The sequence below is a fragment of the Oncorhynchus clarkii genome, chromosome 16 (genome assembly GCF_045791955.1).
Source record: "Oncorhynchus clarkii lewisi isolate Uvic-CL-2024 chromosome 16, UVic_Ocla_1.0, whole genome shotgun sequence".
Taxonomy (NCBI): Eukaryota; Metazoa; Chordata; class Actinopteri; order Salmoniformes; family Salmonidae; genus Oncorhynchus; species Oncorhynchus clarkii.
This window is the reverse complement of record NC_092162.1, coordinates 2,126,515-2,152,151: the sequence shown is the minus strand read 5'-3', so window position 1 is coordinate 2,152,151 and position 25,637 is coordinate 2,126,515. Positions and strand designations below refer to the sequence as shown.

The window sequence follows — 25,637 nt, the reverse complement described above, 5'->3', positions numbered from 1 at the left end:
TCACACAGATTGGTAGAAAAACAGGGATTTGTGTTTTTTTCAGGAGAAGAACAAAATAGAAAAATGGAAAACTGCAGAGTGCGAGAGAGAGAGAACCGGAGAGAGAGACAGAGAGAGAGAGAGAGAGAGAGAGAGAGACAGAGAGAGAGACAGAGAGAGAGAGAGACAGAGAGACCGAGAGACAGAGAGAGAGAGACAGAGAGAGAGAGACAGAGAGACAGAGAGAGAGAGACAGAGAGAGAGACAGAGAGAGAGAGACAGAGAGAGAGACAGACAGAGAGACAGAGAGAGAGAGAGAGAGAGAGAGAGAGAGAGAGAGACAGAGAGAGAGAGAGAGACAGAGAGAGAGAGAGAGAGACAGAGAGAGAGAGACAGAGAGAGAGAGAGAGACAGAGAGAGAGAGAGAGACAGAGAGAGAGAGAGAGACAGAGAGAGAGAGAGAGACAGAGAGAGAGAGACAGAGAGAGAGAGAGACAGAGAGAGAGAGACAGAGAGAGAGAGACAGAGAGAGAGAGACAGAGAGAGAGAGACAGAGAGAGAGAGAGAGAGAGAGACAGAGAGAGAGAGAGAGAGACAGAGAGAGACAGAGAGAGACAGAGAGACAGAGACAGAGAGACAGAGAGACAGAGAGACAGAGAGACAGAGAGAGAGAGAGAGACAGGGATCGTGATCGAACAAAGAGAGCCAGAGAAAGAGATCGATATCATGAGAGATGAAGACCGTGAGAGAGAAAGAGATCGATATCATAAGAGATGAAGACCGTGAGAGAGAAAGAGATCGATATCATGACAGATGAAGACCGTGAGAGAGAAAGAGAAATAGATTGTGATCGTCAGAGCGAGACACAACAAGCCCTCCGTGTGAGGAGTGTGTCAACACTGTATCTGACCATTATGTTTGCTGCCTCCTCCTCCACATCAGTCAGAAAGCAGAAGTATCTGTCTATGTATCAGTCAGAGCCTTGACCCTATAGTACACTACCCTATAGTACACTACACTACAGCTCCACTACACTACCCTATAGTACACTACACTACTCTACAGCTCCACTACACTACCCTATAGTACACTACACTATCCTATAGTACACAACCCTACACTACAGCTACCCTACACTACCCTATAGTACACTACACTACCCTATAGTACACTACACTACCCTATAGTACACTACACTACTCTACAGCTCCACTACACTACCCTATAGTACACTACACTACCCTATAGTACACTACCCTATAGTACACTACACTACCCTATAGTACACTACACTACCCTATAGTACACTACACTACCCTACAGCTCCACTACACTACCCTATAGTACACTACCCTATAGTACACTACACTACACTACCCTATAGTACAGTACACTACCCTATAGTACAGTACACTACACTACCCTATAGTACAGTACACTACACTACACTATAGTACAGTACACTATAGTACACTACCCTATAGTACAGTACACTACACTACCCTATAGTACAGTACAGTACACTATAGTACACTACCCTATAGTACAGTACAGTACACTATAGTACACTACCCTATAGTACAGTACACTATAGTACACTACACTACAGCTCCACTACACAGAGAGGGACATGATGACTCAAGAGCTCTGCAGTACTGAGGATTAGCTGAGACTGTCTACTGCATACTATACACTACAGTACAGTACACTATAGTACACTACCCTATAGTACACTACACTACAGGTACACCACAGTACACTACCCTATAGTACACTACCCTATAGTACACTACACTACCCTATAGTACACTACACTACCCTATAGTACACTACACTACAGTACACTACAACAGTGGTCAGGTCAACAGTGGTCTGGTCAACAGTGGTCTGGTCAACAGTAGTCTGGTCAACAGTGGTCAGATCCCAGTGGTCTGGTCAACAGTGGTCTGGTCAACAGTAGTCTGGTCAACAGTGGTCAGATCCCAGTGGTCTGGTCAACAGTGGTCTGGTCAACAGTGGTCAGGTCAACAGTGGTCAGGTCAACAGTGGTCTGGTCAACAGTGGTCTGGTCAACAGTGGTCTGGTCAACAGTGGTCAGGTCAACAGTGGTCAGGTCAACAGTTGTCAGATCAACAGTGGTCTGGTCAACAGTGGTCTGGTCAACAGTGGTCTGGTCAACAGTGGTCTGGTCAACAGTGGTCAGATCCCAGTGGTCTGGTCAACAGTGGTCTGGTCAACAGTGGTCTGGTCAGCAGTGGTCTGGTCAGCAGTAGTCTGGTCAACAGTGGTCAGATCCCAGTGGTCTGGTCAACAGTGGTCTGGTCAACAGTGGTCTGGTCAGCAGTGGTCTGGTCAACAGTGGTCAGGTCAACAGTGGTCAGGTCAACAGTGGTCTGGTCAACAGTGGTCTGGTCAACAGTGGTCAGGTCAACAGTGGTCAGGTCAACAGTGGTCAGGTCAACAGTGGTCTGGTCAACACAACAGTGGTCAGGTCAACAGTGGTCTGGTCAACAGTGGTCTGGTCAACAGTGGTCTGGTCAACAGTGGTCAGGTCAACAGTGGTCAGGTCAACAGTGGTCTGGTCAACACAACAGTGGTCAGGTCAACAGTGGTCTGGTCAACAGTGGTCTGGTCAACAGTGGTCTGGTCAACAGTGGTCTGGTCAACAGTGGTCAGCTCCCAGTTTTTGCCATGTGTGATGAACACATTGTTCATCTTGAATAGCCAATTGCAAAAATTTCATTTTTTCTTATCGTTTAAAACTGCCATTGTTTTATTTGTTTTTCTCTTAAAACAATAAGAGATGTATTCAATTCCAGGTGAATTCCCAATGCAGATGGCCTGGATTGCACTTCCCACGGAGAGAGAAAACATGATCATCTCTGCTGCTGTTTCTACTGACCACGTTGTTGCTTAGTCGTTGGTTTCATTTATATGATGATGAGCGGAAACTGTTTTGTGATAACTACACTGTTATATATTTGGGGAGTTAAAAAATATTTACAGTAGATCGCAAAAGTGAGTACACCCCTCACATTTTTGTAAATATTTGAGTATATCTTGTCATGTGACAACACTGAAGAAATGACACTTTGCTACAATGTAAAGTAGTGAGTGTACAGCTTGTATAACAGTGTACATTAATGTCCATTAATGTCTAAACCGCTGGCAACAAAAGTGAGTACACCCCTAAGTGAAAATGTCCCAATGTGATGTCAGAAGGTGGTCGTGTGGAGAGCCTATCAGGACAGTTACCTGGCATGCCTTAGCTGTGATGTCAGAAGGTGTATCTGGGGAGAACCTATCAGGACAGTTACCTGGCATGCCTTAGCTGTGATGTCAGAAGGTGTATCTGGGGAGAACCTATCAGGACAGTTACCTGGCATGCCTTAGCCGTGATGTCAGAAGGTGGTCGTGTAGAGAACCTATCAGGACAGTTACCTGGCATGCCTTAGCTGTGATGTCAGAAGGTGGTCGTGTAGAGAACCTATCAGGACAGTTACCTGGCATGCCTTAGCTGTGATGTCAGAAGGTGGTCGTGTAGAGAACCTATCAGGACAGTTACCTGGCATGCCTTTGCTGTGATGTCAGAAGGTGGTCGTGTAGAGAACCTATCAGGACAGTTACCTGGCATGCCTTAGCTGTGATGTCAGAAGGTGGTCGTGTGGAGAACCTATCAGGACAGTTACCTGGCATGCCTTTGCTGTGATGTCAGAAGGTGGTCGTGTAGAGAACCTATCAGGACAGTTACCTGGCATGCCTTAGCTGTGATGTCAGAAGGTGGTCGTGTGGAGAACCTATCAGGACAGTTACCTGGCATGCCTTAGCTGTGATGTCAGAAGGTGTATCTGGGGAGAACCTATCAGGACAGTTACCTGGCATGCCTTAGCTGTGATGTCAGAAGGTGTATCTGGGGAGAACCTATCAGGACAGTTACCTGGCATGCCTTAGCTGTGATGTCAGAAGGTGTATCTGGGGAGAACGCTGGTCTAAGAGCAGCTCCAACCTGAGGAACAATAAAGATATATACATTGAATAAGGTTGCCAGAGTTACATAGAAATACAACACATAGATTATCTTAATGGCGTATCTTCATTGATTATCTGTGTGGATAGACTCACGTTCGCCTGGTACTGCTCCAGGATCACGTGACCTGGGAACTCTGGCTCCGGAACAGAGGCAAACTTCTTAATAATGTCTTCCAGAGCCTGAAGACCAGCCATCCTCAACTGGTTACTGTTGTCTGTAGCCGCCATGAAGGCCATGCGAATCAGGTCAGAGAGGTGGAGGACCAACAGATCACCTGAGGGAGGGGGGAGGGAGGGAGAGAGGGAGGGAGGGATTGGGAGAGAGAGAGAGGGAGGGAGGGAGGGAGAGAGGGAGAGAGGGATTGGGAGAGAGAGAGAGGGAGGGAGGGAGAGAGGGAGAGAGGGAGAGAGGGAGGGAGGGAGAGAGGGAGGGAGGGAGAGAGGGAGAGAGGGAGAGAGGGAGAGAGGGAGGGAGGGAGAGAGGGAGAGAGGGAGAGAGGGAGGGAGGGAGGGAGGGAGGGAGGGAGGGAGGGAGGGAGGGAGGGAGGGAGGGAGGGGGGGAGGGGGGGAGGGAGGGAGGGAGAGAGGGAGAGAGGGAGAGAGGGAGAGAGGGAGGGAGGGAGAGAGGGAGAGAGGGAGAGAGGGAGAGAGGGAGGGAGGGAGGGAGGGAGGGAGGGAGGGAGGGAGGGAGGGAGGGAGGGAGGGAGGGAGGGAGGGAGGGAGGGAGGGAGGGAGGGAGGGAGGGAGGGAGGGAGGGAGGGAGGGAGGGAGGGAGGGAGGGAGGGAGGGAGGGAGGGAGAGAGGGAGAGAGGGAGGGAGGGAGGGAGGGAGGGAGGGAGAGAGGGAGGGAGGGAGAGAGGGAGAGAGGGAGGGAGGGAGGGAGGGAGAGAGGGAGAGAGGGAGGGAGGGAGGGAGAGAGGGAGAGAGGGAGAGAGGGAGGGAGGGAGAGAGGGAGAGAGAGAGGGAGAGAGGGAGAGAGGGAGAGAGGGAGGGATAGATCAGGTTTCCTACATATTTTGACAGATGGAATTCCATAACCACACTGGCAGCGTCTCTGTGTGTATAAAAAAATAAAGTCTAATGTGGTATCTGAGAAGTTGCTCGCTGATCGTGTGTGTGTGTGTGTGTGTGTGTGTGTGTGTGTGTGTGTACCTTTAGGGTTCTTGGCCTTAGCAGAGCGGGCGCCGGCCAGGTCAAAGTGGGTCTTGTCTGCGTTCTCACACAGCAGTATGATGCGACACAGACAGTCTGCGGCGAACACACGGGTCACCCAGCGCGGCGCCACAGACGGCTTGGCGTTATTGTCCTCTCCCAGCGCCGTAAACATGATGTCATCGTCGATCTCATCCTGCTTCTCCGAGTCGTCCTCTTCTTTACCCAGATCTACCGGTGCCACAACCCCTCCTCCAGCCTCTGGACAGGAAGGAAGGAATACTTCAACGTCCCACACAGGAAAACCAGGCACCACACATTAAAGGCCCAATGCAGCCCTTTTCATATCCATATCAAACCAGGCACGACACATTAAAGGCCCAATGCAGCCCTTTTCATATCCATATCAAATCATACACGACACATTAAAAGGCCCAATGCAGGCCTTTTCATATCCATATCAAATCCTTTCTGGGTAACAAATACCTTACTGGGATTGTTTAACATTAAAATCGTCAAAAATGAACACAAATAGCTTCTTAGCAAAGACCATGCAAAGACCAAGCCATAATTTTGCCAAGACTGTTTGGGAGTGGTTTGAGTGGGAGGAGAAAACTAGCTGTTATTAGCAGAGAGGTTTGGAACTCTTTCTTATTGGTCTATTAACTGGTGATGTCACCAGGCAGTATAAAACTCCATCCCACCGAAACAGGCTGAAATTTCAGGCCGTTTTTTCAAACCGCTTTTAAACTAAAAGGGGCATTATCATAATTTTCACAGTATTCTTCCAAACTCAGTGTGGAAATATATGATATAAAACCCAGAAAAATCCAGTTTTGACTACACTGAACCTTTAACACGAGGGAGGGAAAATGGAAATAAAAAAATAAAAAATAAAAAACATTATTCAACAAGACAATAATAAGACCCATATGGCTAGTGGCCTAATTAAATATCACGGACTGACCAACAGCCAGACCAAAATATATCAACAGAACATTCCATGGCCACATCATGTCCTAGTCATGACTTAGCTGAGCATAACATTGATATATATATAAATAAATAGAAGACATGTTTATTTAAACCCGTCACCAAACACTTAGTTAAGTCAAGTTTCACAGACTGTGACCTGTCGTAGCAGCCAGGACATCCTTGCAGAGCTTCAACCAATGAGAGAGCTTGTCCACGGCGAGCGAGGAGAGCATGTGGCCCAGAGTGTCATGGATGTCGTGACAAAGCTTCCTGTCCGTCTCCCGGTCCAGCATTCCAAACAGAACCCCCTCCAAACCAGTCTCTGTGATGTTCAGATCTGAGAGAAGAGAGAAAGAAGAGAGAAGAGAGGAGAGAGAGAGTTAATCAATGTCGTCATCATTATCACACCTCTGTGGCACACCACCCCCTACAGACTAGTCTATCTGCGGCACACCACCCCCTACAGACTAGTCCATCTCCGGCACACCACCCCCTACAGACTAGTCCATCTGCGGCACACCACCCCCTACAGACTAGTCCATCTGCGGCACACCACCCCCTACAGACTAGTCCATCTGCGGCACACCACCCCCTACAGACTAGTCTATCTGCGGCACACCACCCCCTACAGACTAGTCTATCTGCGGCACACCACCCCCTACAGACTAGTCTATCTGCGGCACACCACCCCCTACAGACTAGTCTATCTGCGGCACACCACCCCCTACAGACTAGTCTATCTGCGGCACACCACCCCCTACAGACTAGTCTATCTGCGGCACACCACCCCCTACAGACTAGTCCATCTGCGGCACACCACCCCCTACAGACTAGTCCATCTGCGGCACACCACCCCCTACAGACTAGTCCATCTGCGGCACACCACCCCCTACAGACTAGTCCATCTGCGGCACACCACCCCCTACAGACTAGTCCATCTGCGGCACACCACCCCCTACAGACTAGTCCATCTGCGGCACACCACCCCCTACAGACTAGTCCATCTGCGGCACACCACCCCCTACAGACTAGTCCATCTGCGGCACACCACCCCCTACAGACTAGTCCATCTGCGGCACACCACCCCCTACAGACTAGTCCATCTGCGGCACACCACCCCCTACAGACTAGTCCATCTGCGGCACACCACCCCCTACAGACAAGTCCATCTGCGGCACACCACCCCCTACAGACTAGTCCATCTGCGGCACACCACCCCCTACAGACTAGTCCATTTGCGGCACCCCGCCCCCTACAGACTAGTCCATCTGCGGCACACCACCCCCTACAGACTAGTCCATCTGCGGCACACCACCCCCTACAGACTAGTCCATCTGCGGCACACCACCCCCTACAGACTAGTCCATCTGCGGCACACCACCCCCTACAGACTAGTCCATCTGCGGCACACCACCCCCTACAGACAAGTCCATCTGCGGCACACCACCCCCTACAGACTAGTCCATCTGCGGCACACCACCCCCTACAGACTAGTCCATTTGCGGCACCCCGCCCCCTACAGACTAGTCCATCTGCGGCACCCCACCCCCTACAGACTAGTCCATCTGCGGCACCCCACCCCCTACAGACTAGTCCATCTGCGGCACACCACCCCCTACAGACTAGTCCATCTGCGGCACACCACCCCCTACAGACTAGTCTATCTGCGGCACACCACCCCCTACAGACTAGTCTATCTGCGACACACCACCCCCTACAGACTAGTCTATCTGCGGCACACCACCCCCTACAGACTAGTCTATCTGCGGCACACCACCCCCTACAGACTAGTCTATCTGCGGCACACCACCCCCTACAGACTAGTCTATCTGCGGCACACCACCCCCTACAGACTAGTCTATCTGTGGCACACCACCGTCCCTGGTCTAGCCCGTCCCTGATCGGGCCCGTCCCTGATCTAGCGTCGGGCCCGTCCCTGGTCTAGCCCGTCCCTGGTCTGGCCCGTCCCTGGTCTGGCCCGTCCCTGGTCTGGCGTCGGGCCCGTCCCTGGTCTGGCGTCTCTGTGTGAGAGGGGGCCAGCCTGATGCCGTGCCTCTGTGTGAGAGACGGGCCCGTCCCTGGTCTGGCGTCGGGGCCGTCCCTGGTCTAGCGTCAGGCCCGTCCCTGGTCTAGCCCGTCCCTGGTCTAGCCCGTCCCTGGTCTAGCGTCAGGCCCGTCCCTGGTCTGGCCCGTCCCTGGTCTGGCGTCGGGCCCGTCCCTGGTCTGGCCCGTCCCTGGTCTAGCGTCAGGCCCGTCCCTGGTCAGGTCCACTACTTACTGACGGTGGTTGAGTCCGTGCTGTCCTTGTTGCGGGCCAGACTCATGGCGTACTCACAGACCTCCGCAGCCTCTCTCTGGGCCAGCTGTCTCAGACAGGCCACCGCTGCACGGCGCAGCAACAGGTGAGAGCTACATAGGTGGACCTGAGGAAGGAACACACAGGTCAACTACCACAACACACAGAGGTCAACTACCACAACACAGCAACAGGTGAGAGCTACATAGGTGGACCTGAGGAAGGAACACACAGGTCAACTACCACAACACAGCAACAGGTGAGAGCTACATAGGTGGACCTGAGGAAGGAACACACAGGTCAACTACCACAACACAGCAACAGGTGAGAGCTACATAGGTGGACCTGAGGAAGGAACACACAGGTCAACTACCACAACACAGCAACAGGTGAGAGCTACACAGGTGGACCTGAGGAAGGAACACACAGGTCAACTACCACAACACAGCAACAGGTGAGAGCTACATAGGTGGACCTGAGGAAGGAACACACAGGTCAACTACCACAACACAGCAACAGGTGAGAGCTGCACAGGTGGAGGTGGACCTGGTGGACCTGGAAGGAACACACAGGTCAACTACCACAACACAGCAACAGGTGAGAGCTACATAGGTGGACCTGAGGAAGGAACACACAGGTCAACTACCACAACACAGCAACAGGTGAGAGCTACATAGGTGGACCTGAGGAAGGAACACACAGGTCAACTACCACAACACAGCAACAGGTGAGAGCTACATAGGTGGACCTGAGGAAGGAACACACAGGTCAACTACCACAACACAGCAACAGGTGAGAGCTACACAGGTGGACCTGAGGAAGGAACACACAGGTCAACTACCACAACACAGCAACAGGTGAGAGCTACATAGGTGGACCTGAGGAAGGAACACACAGGTCAACTACCACAACACAGCAACAGGTGAGAGCTGCACAGGTGGACCTGAGGAAGGAACACACAGGTCAACTACCACAACACAGCAACAGGTGAGAGCTACATAGGTGGACCTGAGGAAGGAACACACAGGTCAACTACCACAACACAGCAACAGGTGAGAGCTGCACAGGTGGACCTGAGGAAGGAACACACAGGTCAACTACCACAACACAGCAACAGGTGAGAGCTACACAGGTGGACCTGAGGAAGGAACACACAGGTCAACTACCACAACACAGCAACAGGTGAGAGCTACACAGGTGGACCTGAGGAAGGAACACACAGGTCAACTACCACAACACAGCAACAGGTGAGAGCTACACAGGTGGACCTGAGGAAGGAACACACAGGTCAACTACCACAACACAGCAACAGGTGAGAGCTGCACAGGTGGACCTGAGGAAGGAACACACAGGTCAACTACCACAACACAGCAACAGGTGAGAGCTACATAGGTGGACCTGAGGAAGGAACACACAGGTCAACTACCACAACACAGCAACAGGTGAGAGCTACACAGGTGGACCTGAGGAAGGAACACACAGGTCAACTACCAAAACACACAGAGGTCAACTACCACAACACACAGAGGTCAACTACCACAACACACACACAGGTCAACTACCACAACACAGCAACAGGTGAGAGCTACACAGGTGGACCTGAGGAAGGAACACACACAGAGGTCAACTACCACAACACACACACACACAGGTCAACTACCACAACACACAGAGGTCATCTACCACAACACAGCAACAGGTGAGAGCTACACAGGTGGACCTGAGGAAGGAACACACACAGAGGTCAACTACCACAACACACACACACAAAGGTCAACTACCACAACACACACAGGTCAACTACCACAACACAGCAACAGGTGAGAGCTACACAGGTGGACCTGAGGAAGGAACACACAGAGGTCAACTACCACAACACACACACACACACACAGGTCAACTACAACAACACACACACACACACACAAAGGTCAACTACCACAACACACACAGGTCAACTACCACAACACAGCAACAAGTGAGAGCTACACAGGTGGACCTGAGGAAGGAACACACAGAGGTCAACTACCACAACACACACACACACACAAAGGTCAACTACCACAACACACACACACAGGTCAACTACCACAACACACACACACAGGTCAACTACCACAACACACACACACAGGTCAACTACTGCCCTGCCACGTCCACCATCTAAGCCTGCATCATATAGCAACCCCCCCCCCCCCTCTCACACACTTACACAGAGGCAGGGCATCAGGCTGGCCCCCTCTCACACAGACAGGGCATGAGGCTGGCCCCCTCTCACACAGACAGGGCATCAGGCTGGCCCCCTCTCAAACAGAGACAGGGCATCAGGCTGGCCCCCCTCTCACACAGAGGCAGGGCATCAGGCTGGCCCCCTCCCACAGAGGCACGGCACCAGGCTGGCCCCCTCTCACACAGAGGCAAGGCATCAGGCTGGCCCCCTCTCACACAGAGGCAAGGCATCAGGCTGGCCCCCTCTCACACAGAGACAGGGCATCAGGCTGGCCCCCTCTCACACAGACAGGGCATGAGGCTGGCCCCCTCTCACACAGAGGCACGGCACCAGGCTGGCCCCCTCTCACACAGAGACAGGGCATCAGGCTGGCCCCCTCTCACACAGACAGGGCATCAGGCTGGCCCCCTCTCACACAGAGACAGGGCATCAGGCTGGCCCCCTCACACACAGAGACAGGGCATCAGGCTGGCCCCCTCTCACACAGAGGCAGGGCATCAGGCTGGCCCCCTCCCACACACTTACACAGAGACAGGGCACCAGGCTGGAGAGGTTAACGTGGCGCGGGGCGAACATGTGTAGCTGCTGGAGACAGGATATGGCCGCTGCCTGCACCAGGGAGTCGCTGTGACCCTGCATGATGGCACAGCCCACCAGACATGATGAGCGGATCGTCGAGATGGTCGCTCCGTTACCTGGAGAGAGAGAGAGATCAGCAACACTGGTGTAAAGTACTTCAGTATACTTTAAAGTACTGGTGTAAAGTACTTCAGTATACTTTAAAGTACTGGTGTAAAGTACTTCAGTATACTTTAAAGTACTGGTGTAAAGTACTTCAGTATACTTTAAAGTACTGGTGTAAAGTACTTCAGTATACTTTAAAGTACTGGTGTAAAGTACTTCAGTATACTTTAAAGTACTGGTGTAAAGTACTTCAGTATACTTTAAAGTACTGGTGTAAAGTACTTCAGTATACTTTAAAGTACTGGTGTAAAGTACTTCAGTATACTTTAAAGTACTGGTGTAAAGTACTTCAGTATACTTTAAAGTACTACTCAAGTAGTTTTTTTGTGGTATCTGTACTTTAGAATTTATATTTTTGACAACTTTTACCTCACTAGATTCCTAAAGAAAATAATGTACTTTTTACAATCATTTTCCCTGACAACAGTACTTAGCAGGACAGAAAGATGGTCTCATTCACAGACTTATCAAGACAGCATCCCTGGTCATCTCTACTGATCTGGATCACTAAACGCACCTGGCTATCTGTAAATTATGTCTGAGTGATGGAGTGTTCCCCTGACTATCTGTAAATGATGTCTGAGTGATGGATTGTTCCCCTGGCCATCTGTAAATGATATCCGAGTGTTCCCCTGGCTATCTGTAATGATATCTGAGTGTTCCCCTGGCTATCTGTAATGATACCTGAGTGTTCCCCTGGCTATCTGTAAATGATATCTGAGTGTTCCCCTGGCTATCTGTAAATGATATCTGAGTGTTCCCCTGGCTATATGTAAATGATATCTGAGTGTTCCCCTGGCTATCTGTAATGATATCTGAGTGTTCCCCTGGCTATCTGTAAATGATATCTGAGTGTTCCCCTGGCTATCTGTAATGATATCTGAGTGTTCCCCTGGCTATCTGTAAATTATATCTGAGTGTTCCCCTGGCTATCTGTAAATGATATCTGAGTGTTCCCCTGGCTATCTGTAAATGATGTCTGAAGGATGGAATGTTCCCCTGGCTATCTGTAAATGATGTCTGAGTGATGGAGTGTTCCCCTGGCTATCTGTAAATGATATCTGAGTGTTCCCCTGGCTATCTGTAAATGATATGAGTGTTCCCCTGGCTATCTGTAAATGTTATCTGAGTGTTCCCCTGGCTATCTGTAAACGATGTCTGAGTGTTCCCCTGGCTATCTGTAAATTATATCTGAGTGTTCCCCTGGCTATCTGTAATGATATCTGACTGTTCCCCTGGCTATCTGTAATGATATCTGAGTGTTCCCCTGGCTATCTGTAATGATATCTGAGTGATGGAGTGTTCCCCTGGCTATCTGTAAATTATATCTGAGTGTTCCCCTGGCTATCTGTAAATGATATCTGAGTGTTCCCCTGGCTATCTGTAAATGATAGCTGAGTGTTCCCCTGGCTATCTGTAAATTATGTCTGAGTGATGGAGTGTTCCCCTGGCTATCTGTAATGATATCTGAGTGTTCCCCTGGCTATCTGTAAATGATATCGGAGTGTTCCCCTGGCTATCTGTAAATTATGTCTGAGTGATGGAGTGTTCCCCTGGCTATCTGTAAATTATATCTGAGTGTTCCCCTGGCTATCTGTAAATGATATCTGAGTGTTCCCCTGTCTATCTGTAATGATATCTGAGTGTTCCCCTGGCTATCTGTAATGATATCTGAGTGTTCCCCTGGCTATCTGTAATGATATCCGAGTGTTCCCCTGGCTATCTGTAAATGATATCTGAGTGTTCCCCTGGCTATCTGTAATGATATCTGAGTGTTCCCCTGGCTATCTGTAATGATATCTGAGTGTTCCCCTGGCTATCTGTAATGATATCTGAGTGTTCCCCTGGCTATCTGTAATGATATCTGAGTGTTCCCCTGGCTATCTGTAATGATATCTGAGTGTTCCCCTGGCTATCTGTAATGATATCTGAGTGTTCCCCTGGCTATCTGTAAATTATATCTGAGTGATGGAGTGTTCCCCTGGCTATCTGTAATGATATCTGAGTGTTCCACTGGCTATCTGTAATGATATCTGAGTGATGGAGTGTTCCCCTGGCTATCTGTAAATGATATCTGAGTGTTCCCCTGGCTATCTGTAAATGATATCTGAGTGTTCCCCTGGCTATCTGTAAATGATAGCTGAGTGTTCCCCTGGCTATCTGTAAATGATGTCTGAGTGATGGAGTGTTCCCCTGGCTATCTGTAATGATATCTGAGTGTTCCCCTGGCTATCTGTAATGATATCTGAGTGTTCCCCTGGCTATCTGTAAATGATATCTGAGTGTTCCCCTGGCTATCTGTAAATGATGTCTGAGTGATGGAGTGTTCCCCTGGCTATCTGTAATGATATCTGAGTGTTCCCCTGACTATCTGTAATGATATCTGAGTGTTCCCCTGGCTATCTGTAAATGATATCTGAGTGTTCCCCTGGCTATCTGTAAATGATGTCTGAGTGATGGAGTGTTCCCCTGGCTATCTGTAAATGATATCTGAGTGTTCCCCTGGCTATCTGTAATGATATCTGAGTGTTCCCCTGGCTATCTGTAATGATATCTGAGTGTTCCCCTGGCTATCTGTAATGATATCTGAGTGTTCCCCTGGCTATCTGTAATGATATCTGAGTGTTCCCCTGGCTATCTGTAATGATATCTGAGTGTTCCCCTGGCTATCTGTAATGATATCTGAGTGTTCCCCTGGCTATCTGTAATGATATCTGAGTGTTCCCCTGGCTATCTGTAATGATATCTGAGTGTTCCCCTGGCTATCTGTAAATTATATCTGAGTGTTCCCCTGGCTATCTGTAAATGATATCTGAGTGTTCCCCTGGCTATCTGTAAATGATAGCTGAGTGTTCCCCTGGCTATCTGTAAATTATGTCTGAGTGATGGAGTGTTCCCCTGGCTATCTGTAATGATATCTGAGTGTTCCCCTGGCTATCTGTAAATGATATCGGAGTGTTCCCCTGGCTATCTGTAAATTATGTCTGAGTGATGGAGTGTTCCCCTGGCTATCTGTAAATGATATCTGAGTGTTCCCCTGGCTATCTGTAAATGATATCTGAGTGTTCCCCTGTCTATCTGTAATGATATCTGAGTGTTCCCCTGGCTATCTGTAATGATATCCGAGTGTTCCCCTGGCTATCTGTAATGATATCCGAGTGTTCCCCTGGCTATCTGTAAATGATATCTGAGTGTTCCCCTGGCTATCTGTAATGATATCTGAGTGTTCCCCTGGCTATCTGTAATGATATCTGAGTGTTCCCCTGGCTATCTGTAATGATATCTGAGTGTTCCCCTGGCTATCTGTAATGATATCTGAGTGTTCCCCTGGCTATCTGTAATGATATCTGAGTGTTCCCCTGGCTATCTGTAATGATATCTGAGTGTTCCCCTGGCTATCTGTAAATTATATCTGAGTGATGGAGTGTTCCCCTGGCTATCTGTAATGATATCTGAGTGTTCCACTGGCTATCTGTAATGATATCTGAGTGATGGAGTGTTCCCCTGGCTATCTGTAAATGATATCTGAGTGTTCCCCTGGCTATCTGTAAATGATATCTGAGTGTTCCCCTGGCTATCTGTAAATGATAGCTGAGTGTTCCCCTGGCTATCTGTAAATGATGTCTGAGTGATGGAGTGTTCCCCTGGCTATCTGTAATGATATCTGAGTGTTCCCCTGGCTATCTGTAATGATATCTGAGTGTTCCCCTGGCTATCTGTAAATGATATCTGAGTGTTCCCCTGGCTATCTGTAAATGATGTCTGAGTGATGGAGTGTTCCCCTGGCTATCTGTAATGATATCTGAGTGTTCCCCTGACTATCTGTAATGATATCTGAGTGTTCCCCTGGCTATCTGTAAATGATATCTGAGTGTTCCCCTGGCTATCTGTAAATGATGTCTGAGTGATGGAGTGTTCCCCTGGCTATCTGTAAATGATATCTGAGTGTTCCCCTGGCTATCTGTAATGATATCTGAGTGTTCCCCTGGCTATCTGTAATGATATCTGAGTGTTCCCCTGGCTATCTGTAATGATATCTGAGTGTTCCCCTGGCTATCTGTAAATTATATCTGAGTGTTCCCCTGGCTATCTGTAAAGAAAATGGTGCCGTCTAGTTTGCTTAATACAAGCAATTTGATACTTAAGTATATTTAAAACCAAATATGTTTTAGACTTTTACTCAAGTAGTATTTTACTGGGTGACTTTTCCTTTCCCTTGAGTCAATTAACATATCTTTACATAATTATGTAAATTATGTCCTTTTTCCATCCCTGATTAGCAGTCAAAGTAAAGTTATAATCTGTAAAGATTCATGACTTCTCTGTAAATATGTAGAAGCAGTATACTGCCCTCTACTGGCACATCAATGCTTTTAGAGACACAACTAGCCAGCCTGGAAGCTAGACATGGTAGTCTTGTTGTAATTGAGCATTACCCTGTAGTTCGGGTCCAACGGTGGTGATGAGAGCGCCCAGACATCGTCCCAGACACTGGTGTACCTCAGTGTGTGACGGGGGTACGGTTAGGAGCAGGGTCAGGACCAGGGAGAGGGTGGGCTCCACATATCCTCGATACATGGGACCACTGGAGTCTACGATGAGAGCCAGGGAGTGGAGGGCCCACGTCTGGAGAGACAGAGAGGTCACAGATCAAATGTTTACAGGATTAAGGAGGAACTAAACATTGGGCCAGTTTCCCAGATACAGATTAAGGACTTGGACTAAAAACCAAACTCAATGGAGAATCAAAAAGGGAAAAGAGTGGCGAATCAGGACGCAGCCTGAGACTCAGAGAGCCTCCTCACCTGTCCACCGTTCACTCACCTGGACCTCGTGGGAGGTTCCATCCTGGGCTAGGGCCAATAGGATGCTGACGCTGGTTTTGAGGTGCTGTCCTGAACCAATCCCTCCTACGTATCTGTGCAGACAGCCCAGAGCCAGGGAGTGGCCTGTTCTGGAGACCACGTCACGGGCTGACCTCAGTCTGGAGGGGGGAAGAGAGGAGAGGGGAGGGGAAGAGAGGAGATGGAGAAGAGAGGAGATGGGAGGAGAAGAGAGGAGATGGAGAAGAGAGGAGAATAGAGGAGATGGAGAAGAGAGGAAAAGAGAGGAGATGGAGAAGAGAGGAGAATAGAGGAGATGGAGAAGAGAGGAGATGGAGAAGAGAGGAGATGGAGATGGAGAAGAGAGGGGAAGAGAGGAGATGGAGAAGAGAGGAGATGGGAGGAGAAGAGAGGAGATGGAGAAGAGAGGAGAATAGAGGAGATGGAGAAGAGAGGAGATGGAGATGGAGAAGAGAGGGGAAGAGAGGAGATGGAGAAGAGAGGGGAAGAGAGGAGGTGGAGAAGAGAGGGGAAGAGAGGAGGTGGAGAAGAGAGGGGAAGAGAGGAGATGGAGAAGAGAGGAGATGGAGAAGAGAAGAGAGGAGAAGAGAAGAGAGGAGAAGAGAAGAGAGGAGAGGGGAAGAGAGGAAAGGGGAAGAGAGGAAAGGGGAAGAGAGGAAAGGGGAAGAGAGGAAAGGGGAAGAGAGGAAAGGGGAAGAGAGGAAAGGGGAAGAGAGGAAAGGGGAAGAGAGGAAAGGGGAAGAGAGGAAAGGGGAAGAGAGGAAAGGGGAAGAGAGGAAAGGGAAAGAGAGGAAAGGGGAAGAGAGGAAAGGGGAAGAGAGGAGATGGAGAGGAGATGGAGAAGAGAAGAGATGGAGAAGAGAAGAGAGGAGAGGGGAAGAGAGGAAAGGGGAAGAGAGGAAAGGGGAAGAGAGGAAAGGGAAAGAGAGGAAAGGGGAAGAGAGGAGATGGAGAAGAGAGGGGAAGAGAGGAGATGGAGAAGAGAGGAGATGGAGAAGAGAAGAGAGGAGAGGGGAAGAGAGGAAAGGGAAAGAGAGGAAAGGGGAAGAGAGGAGATGGAGAAGAGAGCGGAAGAGAGGAGATGGAGAAGAGAGGAGATGGAGAAGAGAAGAGAGGAGAGGGGAAGAGAGGAAAGGGGAAGAGAGGAAAGGGGAAGAGAAGAAAGGGGAAGAGAGGAAAGGGGAAGAGAGGAAAGGGGAAGAGAGGAGATGGAGAAGAGAGGAGAGGGAAGAGAGGAGATGGAGAAGAGAGGAGATGGAGAAGAGAGGAGAGGGAAGAGAGGGGAGGGGAGGAGAGGAGAGGGGGGACGTTAATATGTTAAATACGGGGGTTAAGAGAAAATAACACAAGGTCAAGCAGGTCAAGCAGGTCAAGCAGGTCAAGCAAGTCGAGCAGGTCAAGCAGGTCAAGCAGGTCAAGAGAGAGAGAGCGATCTCAGAGAGGAAAGTCCCTGTGACACATGAAGCTAGATAGATATGAGTAACAACAGGCGGGTCGTACTTGTCAAAGCTGTACTGTGCCATGCGGGCAATGAAGGTGGCCTCTCCCACCACCTGAGCCATCCTTCCCAAGGCCTCCCCAGCAGCACAGCGCAGGATGGGGTTTGGGTTGTCCAGAGCGCCCATCACCAGCGCCAGGGCGGATTTACGAACCTCTTCAGGACCCAGGGTGGACTTGTTCTCTGCCAGACCCTGAAGGGCGGAGAGAAGATTGGCTGGTTCATTGGGGAAGAGAGAACAGGATACATAGCAGGGCCCCTCCTGGACGGTAGCTCTCCAGGAACAGGGTTGGAGTTAAAACCTACAGGAGGGTATCTCTCCAGGAACAGGGTTGGAGTTAAAACCTACAGGAGGGTCTCTCTCCAGGAACAGGATTGGAGTTAAAACCTACAGGAGGGTCTCTCTCCAGGAACAGGGTTGGAGTTAAAACCTACAGGAGGGTCTCTCTCCAGGAACAGGGTTGGAGTTAAAACCTACAGGAAGGTCTCTCTCCAGGAACAGGGTTGGAGTTAAAACCTACAGGAGGGTCTCTCTCCAGGAACAGGGTTGGAGTTAAAACCTACAGGAGGGTCTCCCTCTAGGAACAGAAAGTAAGCTGTCACTACTGGAAAGGTTTTGTGTTTAGGAGATTTCCCTGTGCAACTTTAACAGGAGTTAAAGGCCTCACCTTGAGGGCGCTCAGGACAGCGGTGAAGATGTTGAGCTGGACAGCCTGCTGTCTGACCCCCTTGGCCTGTTTAATACACTCTGCAAAGTGGTCCAGCATCTGCAGCCTAGCACAGACAAATGTGAGAGATTAATAAAAAACTGTTTCCCAAACCTCTCCTGAAGTGTCCCCCTGACCAGTCCCCCTGTTTGTAGTTTCCCAAACCTCTCCTGAAGTACCCCCTGGCCAGTCCCAAACCTCTCCTGAAGTACCCCCCGGCCAGTCCCAAACCTCTCCTGAAGTACCCCCCGGCCAGTCCCAAACCTCTCCTGAAGTACCCCCTGGCCAGTCCCAAACCTCTCCTGAAGTACCCCCTGGCCAGTCCCAAACCTCTCCTGAAGTACCCCCTGGCCAGTCCCCCTGTTTGTAGTTTCCCAAACCTCTCCTGAAGTACCCCCCCGGCCAGTCCCCCTGTTTGACATCTAGTTTCCCAAACCTCTCCGCAAGTGCCCCCCTGGCCAGTCCCCCTGTTTGTAGTTTCCCAAACCTCTCCTGAAGTACCCCCCCGGCCAGTCCCCCTGTTTGACATCTAGTTTCCCAAACCTCTCCTGAAGTACCCCCCCAGCCAGTCCCCCTGTTTGTAGTTTCCCAAACCTCTCCTGAAGTACCCCCCCAGCCAGTCCCCCTGTTTGTAGTTTCCCAAACCTCTCCTGAAGTACCCCTCCGGCCAGTCCCCCTGTTTGTAGTTTCCCAAACCTCTCCTGAAGTGCCCCCCTGGCCAGTCCCCCTGTTTGTAGTTTCCCAAACCTCTCCTGAAGTACCCCCCTGGCCAGTCCCAAACCTCTCCTGAAGTACCCCCCCGGCCAGTCCCAAACCTCTCCTGAAGTACCCCCCCTGGCCAGTCCCAAACCTCTCCTGAAGTAACCCCCTGGCCAGTCCCAAACCTCTCCTGAAGTACCCCCCCGGCCAGTCCCAAACCTCTCCTGAAGTACCCCCCCTGGCCAGTCCCAAACCTCTCCTGAAGTACCCCCCCTGGCCAGTCCCAAACCTCTCCTGAAGTACCCCCCCTGGCCAGTCCCAAACCTCTCCTGAAGTACCCCCCTGGCCAGTCCCAAACCTCTCCTGAAGTACCCCCCCCGTCCATTCCCCCGGTTTGACACCATCTAGAAGCAGCATAGCTGATTCAACTACTGATGGCCTGGACACCTCTGAAGACCGAGACAAACAATATTAGATTATTCTAGGAATGTCAAATGTCAGTTGACCAGGGACCAGGTCTCTGACCTGTGTTAGGGGTCAGGGTTAGGACTGACAGGTAGTCTCTGACCTGTGTTAGGGGTCAGGGGTCAGAGTTAGGACTGACAGGTAGTCTCACCTGTGTTTAAAGGAGACATGAGGGAACACCACTCCGAACAGAGCGACGGAGGGTTAGGGTCAGAGTTAGGACTGACAGGTAGTCTCTGACCTGTGTTAGGGGTCAGGGGTCAGAGTTAGGACTGACAGGTAGTCTCACCTGTGTTTAAAGGAGACATGAGGGAACACCACTCCGAACAGAGCGACGGAGGCGTCAATGACAGAAACGCCAAGGGGGAGGGGCCCAGGCATGGCCTCGCCCATCGGTACCCTCAGGTAGATGGAGGAGGGGTCGTGTTCTAGAGCGCCACTGCCTGACGCACTGTTGGGCTGGAGCTACACACACACACACACAATTAACAAAAGCAGGGGGTGTATTCAGTGATGTGAAACGTCCTGAAAATTGCAGATAGAATACAACAGATCGGACACGATTCTAGCTGACAGAAAACCACGAGGTTCTACACAATGTATTTCTATATGAAGTCATCATGGGGAGATGGGCACTTTGCTTTACCGTAACCTCTGACCTTTACAGTAGGTCAGTTACCTGGTCCTCGATAGACTTGTGGTCAGTCTCCTGTAGCCAGGACCCCATCAGAACACTGTCGTCATAGTGACAGAGGGAGCGTAGCAACGAGGTGGTGGTGTTGGCCGAGTTATCAGTCAGAGTGAACTCTGCCACCAGCTCTCTCAGCAGGGCATTGAAACTACCTACAGAGGAGAGATGGAAAGGTAAGGGACAACTTCCCGGACACAGACTGAACATATGCCCTGTGCTCCAGGACTAGGCTTAAATCGGGGTGCGGTAAACCAGCCCTATAGGACTAACACCTCAACACCAGCGGTTGGATTGAAGCCTAATTAAAAAGTCTGGTCATATTTCCTCCAGTCGGTACCTTCGTATGTCTTCGGGGGAAGTAGAGCCAAGATGTCATAGAGTCTCAGCCTCACCATAGCTGCACTGGCTTTCAGATGGGTGCCATGCACCTTGATGACCGACGGGACACTGAGGATAAACAACAACATAATAAACAACAACAAAATAATAAACAACAACAACAAAATAATAAACAACAACATCATAAACAACAACAACATAACAACAACAACATAACAACAACAACATAACAACAACAACATAACAACAACAACATAACAACAACATAATAAACAAAATCATCATAAACAACATAATAAACAACAACAACATAACAACAACATAATAAACAACAACAACAACCGGTCGGGAGGGGAGGGGATGGACCCCCCCGCCCCCAGGTCAGTCAGTCAAATCAATCATACTCACTGTGACATCATGGTCATGGCGCACTCTATAGGTGTCATCAGCCTGCGGATCACATCCTCTGTCAGCAGCTCAGGACAATGGGCCACAAAGCTACGCATGGCTAGAGGAGAGAGAGAGGGAGGAGGGGGAGGAGGAGAGGGGAGGAGAGAGGAGAGAGAGAGGGAGGAGGAGGGGTGGAGGGAGAGGGAGGAGGAGAGAGAGAGAGAGAGAGGAGGGGAGAGAGAGAGAGACATGGAGGAGAGGGGAGGAGATGAGAGGAGGAGAGAGAGAGAGACATGAAGGAGATGAGAGGAGGGAGAGGGGAGGAGAGAGAGAGAAGGGAGGAGAGAGAGAGAGACATGGAGGAGAGGGGAGGAGATGAGAGGAGGAGAGAGAGACATGGAGGAGATGAGAGGAGGAGAGAGAGAGAGACATGAAGGAGAGGGGAGGAGATTAGATGAGATGAGAGGGAAGGAGATGAGAGGAGGGAGAGGGGAGGAGAGAGAGAGAGAGACATGGAGGAGAGGGGAGGAGATGAGAGGAGGAGAGAGAGAGAGAGACATGAAGGAGAGGGGAGGAGATGAGAGGAGGAGAGAGAGAGAGAGACATGAAGGAGAGGGGAGGAGATGAGAGGAGGAGAGAGAGAGAGAGACATGAAGGAGAGGGGAGGAGATGAGATGAGATGAGAGGGGAGGAGATGAGAGGAGGGAGGAGATGAGAGGAGGGAGGAGAGAGAGAGCGAGAGAGAGAGCGAGAGAGAGGAGAGGAGAATGAAAGGGAGGAGAGGAGAGAGAGGGGGACATTTCAGATAGAGCAAAACTCCTTGGGATCCAGAGTGACAAGCCACACATTACTGTAGTGAAGAGCATGCACCCCTCTCCTTACCACAGAGTGCCCCAGCACGTCCCTCCAGCGTAACCTGCCAGGTGAAGCTGTCTCCTCTAGCCTTCTCTGCCTCCATCTCTTTCTGGGAACGGGGGAACACGTTCCTCCACAGCAGCAGCATCTTGGGAAGGTGATAGCGGACCAGGGACGGGCCTGGACATCGCGTCAGGTTCACAAATAAGAAGTGTTAGGACAGGCGCTGGAGACCAAACAAGTTGTCGTGTTGGACCATACACCCTGTCAATGTGAAGAAAGATAAAAACACTCTGGACTGCTTTAGCTGACTGGGAGGAATGAAGAACGACACAGAACATATGGAAGAGCAGCTGAAAAACCCAGCTAAATGTAAGGAGACTGACAGAACAGTGGGCCAACTGGGGCCAGCAACGGGCCTCAGCCTGGGTCAGTAGTGCAAGGGGTTAGGGGTTTGGTGTTCGGTTAAGGGTTTGGTGTTCGGCTAGGGGTTTGGTGTTAGGGGGTAGGGGTTTGGTGTTAGGGGGTAGGGGTTTGGTGTTAGGGGTTTGGTGCTAGGGGTTAGGGGTTTGTTGTTAGGGGGTAGGGACTACCCGACATGATGACTCCTTGCTGTCCCCAGTCCACCTGGCTGTGCTGCTGCTCCAGTTTCAACTGACCTGAGCCATAGGACCATGCCCCAGGAATACCTGACATGATGACTCCTTGCTGTCCCCAGTCCACCTGACTGTGCTGCTGCTCCAGTTTCAACTATTCTGCCTTATTATAATTCGACCATGCTGGTCATTTATGAACATTTGAACATCTTGGCCATGTTTTGTTATAATCTCCACCCGGCACAGCCAGAAGAGGACTGGCCACCCCACATAGCCTGGTTCCTCTCTAGGTTTCTTCCTAGGTTTTGGCCTTTCTAGGGAGTTTTTACTAGCCACCGTGCTTCTACACCTGCATTGCTTGCTGTTTGGGGTTTTAGGCTGGGTTTCTGTACAGCACTTTGAGATATCAGCTGATGTACGAAGGGCTATATAAATAAATTTGATTTGATTTGATTTAGGGGTTAGGTGTTAGGGGGTAGGGGTTTGGTGTTAGGGGTTTGGTGCTAGGGGTTAGGGGTTTGTTGTTAGGGGGTAGGGGTTAGGTGTTAGGGGGTAGGGGTTTGGTGCTAGGGGTTAGGGGTTTGGTGTTGGACTAGGGGTTTGGTGCTAGGGGTTTGTTGTTAGGGGGTAGGGGTTAGGTGTTAGGGGGTAGGGGTTAGGTGTTAGGGGGTAGGGGTTAGGTGTTAGGTGTTAGGTGTTGGACTAGGGGTTTGGTGCTAGGGGTTAGGGGTTTGGTGTTGGACTAGGGGTTTGGTGCTAGGGGTTATGGGTTTGTTGTTAGGGGGTAGGGGTTAGGGGCTAGGGGTTTGGTGTTCGTCTAGGCGTTTGGTGTTCGGCTAGGGGTTTGGTGTTCGGAGGTAGGGGTTAGGGGGTAGAGGTTTGGTGTTAGGGGGTAGGGGTTAGGTGTTGGACTAGGGGTTTGGTGCTAGGGGTTAGGGGTTTGGTGTTGGACTAGGGGTTTGGTGCTAGGGGTTAGGGGTGTGTTGTTAGGGGGTAGGGGTTAGGGGCTAGGGGTTTGGTGTTCGGCTAGGCGTTTGGTGATCGGCTAGGGGTTTGGTGTTCGGAGGTAGGGGTTAGGGGGTAGAGGTTTGGTGTCAGGGGGTAGGGGTTAGGTGTTGGACTAGGGGTTTGGTGCTAGGGGTTAGGGGTTTGGTGTTGGACTAGGGGTTTGGTGCTAGGGGTTAGGGGTTTGTTGTTAGGGGGTAGGGGTTAGGGGGTAGGGGTTAGGTGTTAGGGGTTTGGTGTTGGACTAGGGGTTTGGTGCTAGGGGTTAGGGGTGTGTTGTTAGGGGGTAGGGGTTAGGGGTTAGGGGTTTGGTGTTGGACTAGGGGTTTGGTGCTAGGGGTTAGGGGTGTGTTGTTAGGGGGTAGGGGTTAGGGGCTAGGGGTTTGGTGTTCGGCTAGGCGTTTGGTGATCGGCTAGGGGTTTGGTGTTCGGAGGTAGGGGTTAGGGGGTAGAGGTTTGGTGTTAGGGGGTAGGGGTTAGGTGTTGGACTAGGGGTTTGGTGCTAGGGGTTAGGGGTTTGGTGTTGGACTAGGGGTTTGGTGCTAGGGGTTAGGGGTTTGTTGTTAGGGGGTAGGGGTTAGGGGGTAGGGGTTAGGTGTTAGGGGTTTGGTGTTGGACTAGGGGTTTGGTGCTAGGGGTTAGGGGTTTGTTGTTAGGGGGTAGGGGTTAGGTGTTAGGGGGTAGGGGTTAGGTGTTAGGGGGTAGGTGTTGGACTAGGGGTTTGGTGCTAGGGGTTAGGGGTTTGGTGCTAGGGGTTAGGGGTGTGTTGTTAGGGGGTAGGGGTTAGGGGCTAGGGGTTTGGTGTTCGGCTAGGCGTTTGGTGATCGGCTAGGGGTTTGGTGTTCGGAGGTAGGGGTTAGGGGGTAGAGGTTTGGTGTTAGGGGGTAGGGGTTAGGTGTTGGACTAGGGGTTTGGTGCTAGGGGTTAGGGGTTTGGTGTTGGACTAGGGGTTTGGTGCTAGGGGTTAGGGGTTTGTTGTTAGGGGGTAGGGGTTAGGGGGTAGGGGTTAGGGGGTAGGGGTTAGGTGTTGGACTAGGGGTTTGGTGCTAGGGGTTAGGGGTTTGGTGCTAGGGGTTAGGGGTTTGTTGTTAGGGGGTAGGGGTTAGGGGCTAGGGGTTTGGTGTTCGGCTAGGGGTTTGGTGTTCGGCTAGGGGTTTGGTGTTCGGCTAGGGGTTTGGTGTTCGGCTAGGGGTTTGGTGTTCAGCTAGGGGTTTGGTGTTAGGAGGTAGGGGTTAGGTGTTAGGGGGTAGGGGTTTGGTGTTAGGGGGTAGGGGTTTGGTTTTAGGGGGTAGGGGTTTGGTGTTAGGGGGTAGGGGTTTGGTGTTAGGGGGTAGGGGTTAGGGGCAGTAGTAGGGAACTAACTCACCCAGAGACATTAGTGCCCCCAGCAGCAGCCATCCAGCCTGGGTTCTCTGCAGAGAAAGACGGCTGTTCTGGGCTGCTGTACGGAGCAAGTCCTCAGCTATGCTCACCACCAGCTAGAACAGAGAGAGATTAGTATATAACACCAGCTAGAACAGAGAGAGATTAGAGTATATAACACCAGCTAGAACAGAGACAGATTAGAGTATATAACACCAGCTAGAACAGAGAGAGATTAGTATATAACACCAGCTAGAACAGAGAGAGATTAGAGTATATAACACCAGCTAGAACAGAGAGAGATGACAGAGTATATAACACCAGCTAGAACAGAGAGAGATTGGTATATAACACCAGCTAGAACAGAGAGAGATTAGAGTATATAACACCAGCTAGAACAGAGAGAGATTAGAGTATATAACACCAGCTAGAACAGAGAGAGATTAGTATATAACACCAGCTAGAACAGAGAGAGATTAGTATATAACACCAGCTAGAACAGAGAGAGATTAGTATATAACACCAGCTAGAACAGAGAGAGATGACAGAGTATATAACACCAGCTAGAACAGAGAGAGATTAGAGTATATAACACCAGCTAGAACAGAGAGAGATTAGAGTATATAACACCAGCTAGAACAGAGAGAGATTAGAGTATATAACACCAGCTAGAACAGAGAGAACAGAGAGAGATTAGAGTATATAACACCAGCTAGAACAGAGAGAACAGAGAGAGATTAGAGTATATAACACCAGCTAGAACAGAGAGAGATGACAGAGT

At 50.4% G+C, this 25,637-nt stretch overlaps 1 protein-coding gene across 1 annotated transcript in view; it reads right to left on the bottom strand.

Moving 5' to 3' along the window:
- LOC139367866 (HEAT repeat containing 5B) overlaps positions 1 to 25,637 on the bottom strand; it is a 158,847-nt gene that overhangs the window by 101,356 nt on the left and 31,854 nt on the right. The window contains exons 13-28 of the mRNA XM_071106209.1: positions 24,861 to 24,972; positions 21,921 to 22,073; positions 21,057 to 21,156; positions 20,647 to 20,756; positions 20,298 to 20,461; positions 19,908 to 20,083; positions 18,416 to 18,521; positions 17,750 to 17,940; positions 16,230 to 16,389; positions 15,842 to 16,031; positions 11,187 to 11,356; positions 8,414 to 8,558; positions 6,287 to 6,472; positions 5,161 to 5,421; positions 4,102 to 4,283; positions 3,917 to 3,985 (exon numbers count right to left, since the gene is read on the bottom strand). Coding sequence (XP_070962310.1) covers positions 3,917 to 3,985; positions 4,102 to 4,283; positions 5,161 to 5,421; positions 6,287 to 6,472; positions 8,414 to 8,558; positions 11,187 to 11,356; positions 15,842 to 16,031; positions 16,230 to 16,389; positions 17,750 to 17,940; positions 18,416 to 18,521; positions 19,908 to 20,083; positions 20,298 to 20,461; positions 20,647 to 20,756; positions 21,057 to 21,156; positions 21,921 to 22,073; positions 24,861 to 24,972 — 2,475 coding nt within the window. The remainder of the gene's footprint in view (positions 1 to 3,916; positions 3,986 to 4,101; positions 4,284 to 5,160; positions 5,422 to 6,286; positions 6,473 to 8,413; positions 8,559 to 11,186; positions 11,357 to 15,841; positions 16,032 to 16,229; positions 16,390 to 17,749; positions 17,941 to 18,415; positions 18,522 to 19,907; positions 20,084 to 20,297; positions 20,462 to 20,646; positions 20,757 to 21,056; positions 21,157 to 21,920; positions 22,074 to 24,860; positions 24,973 to 25,637) is intronic.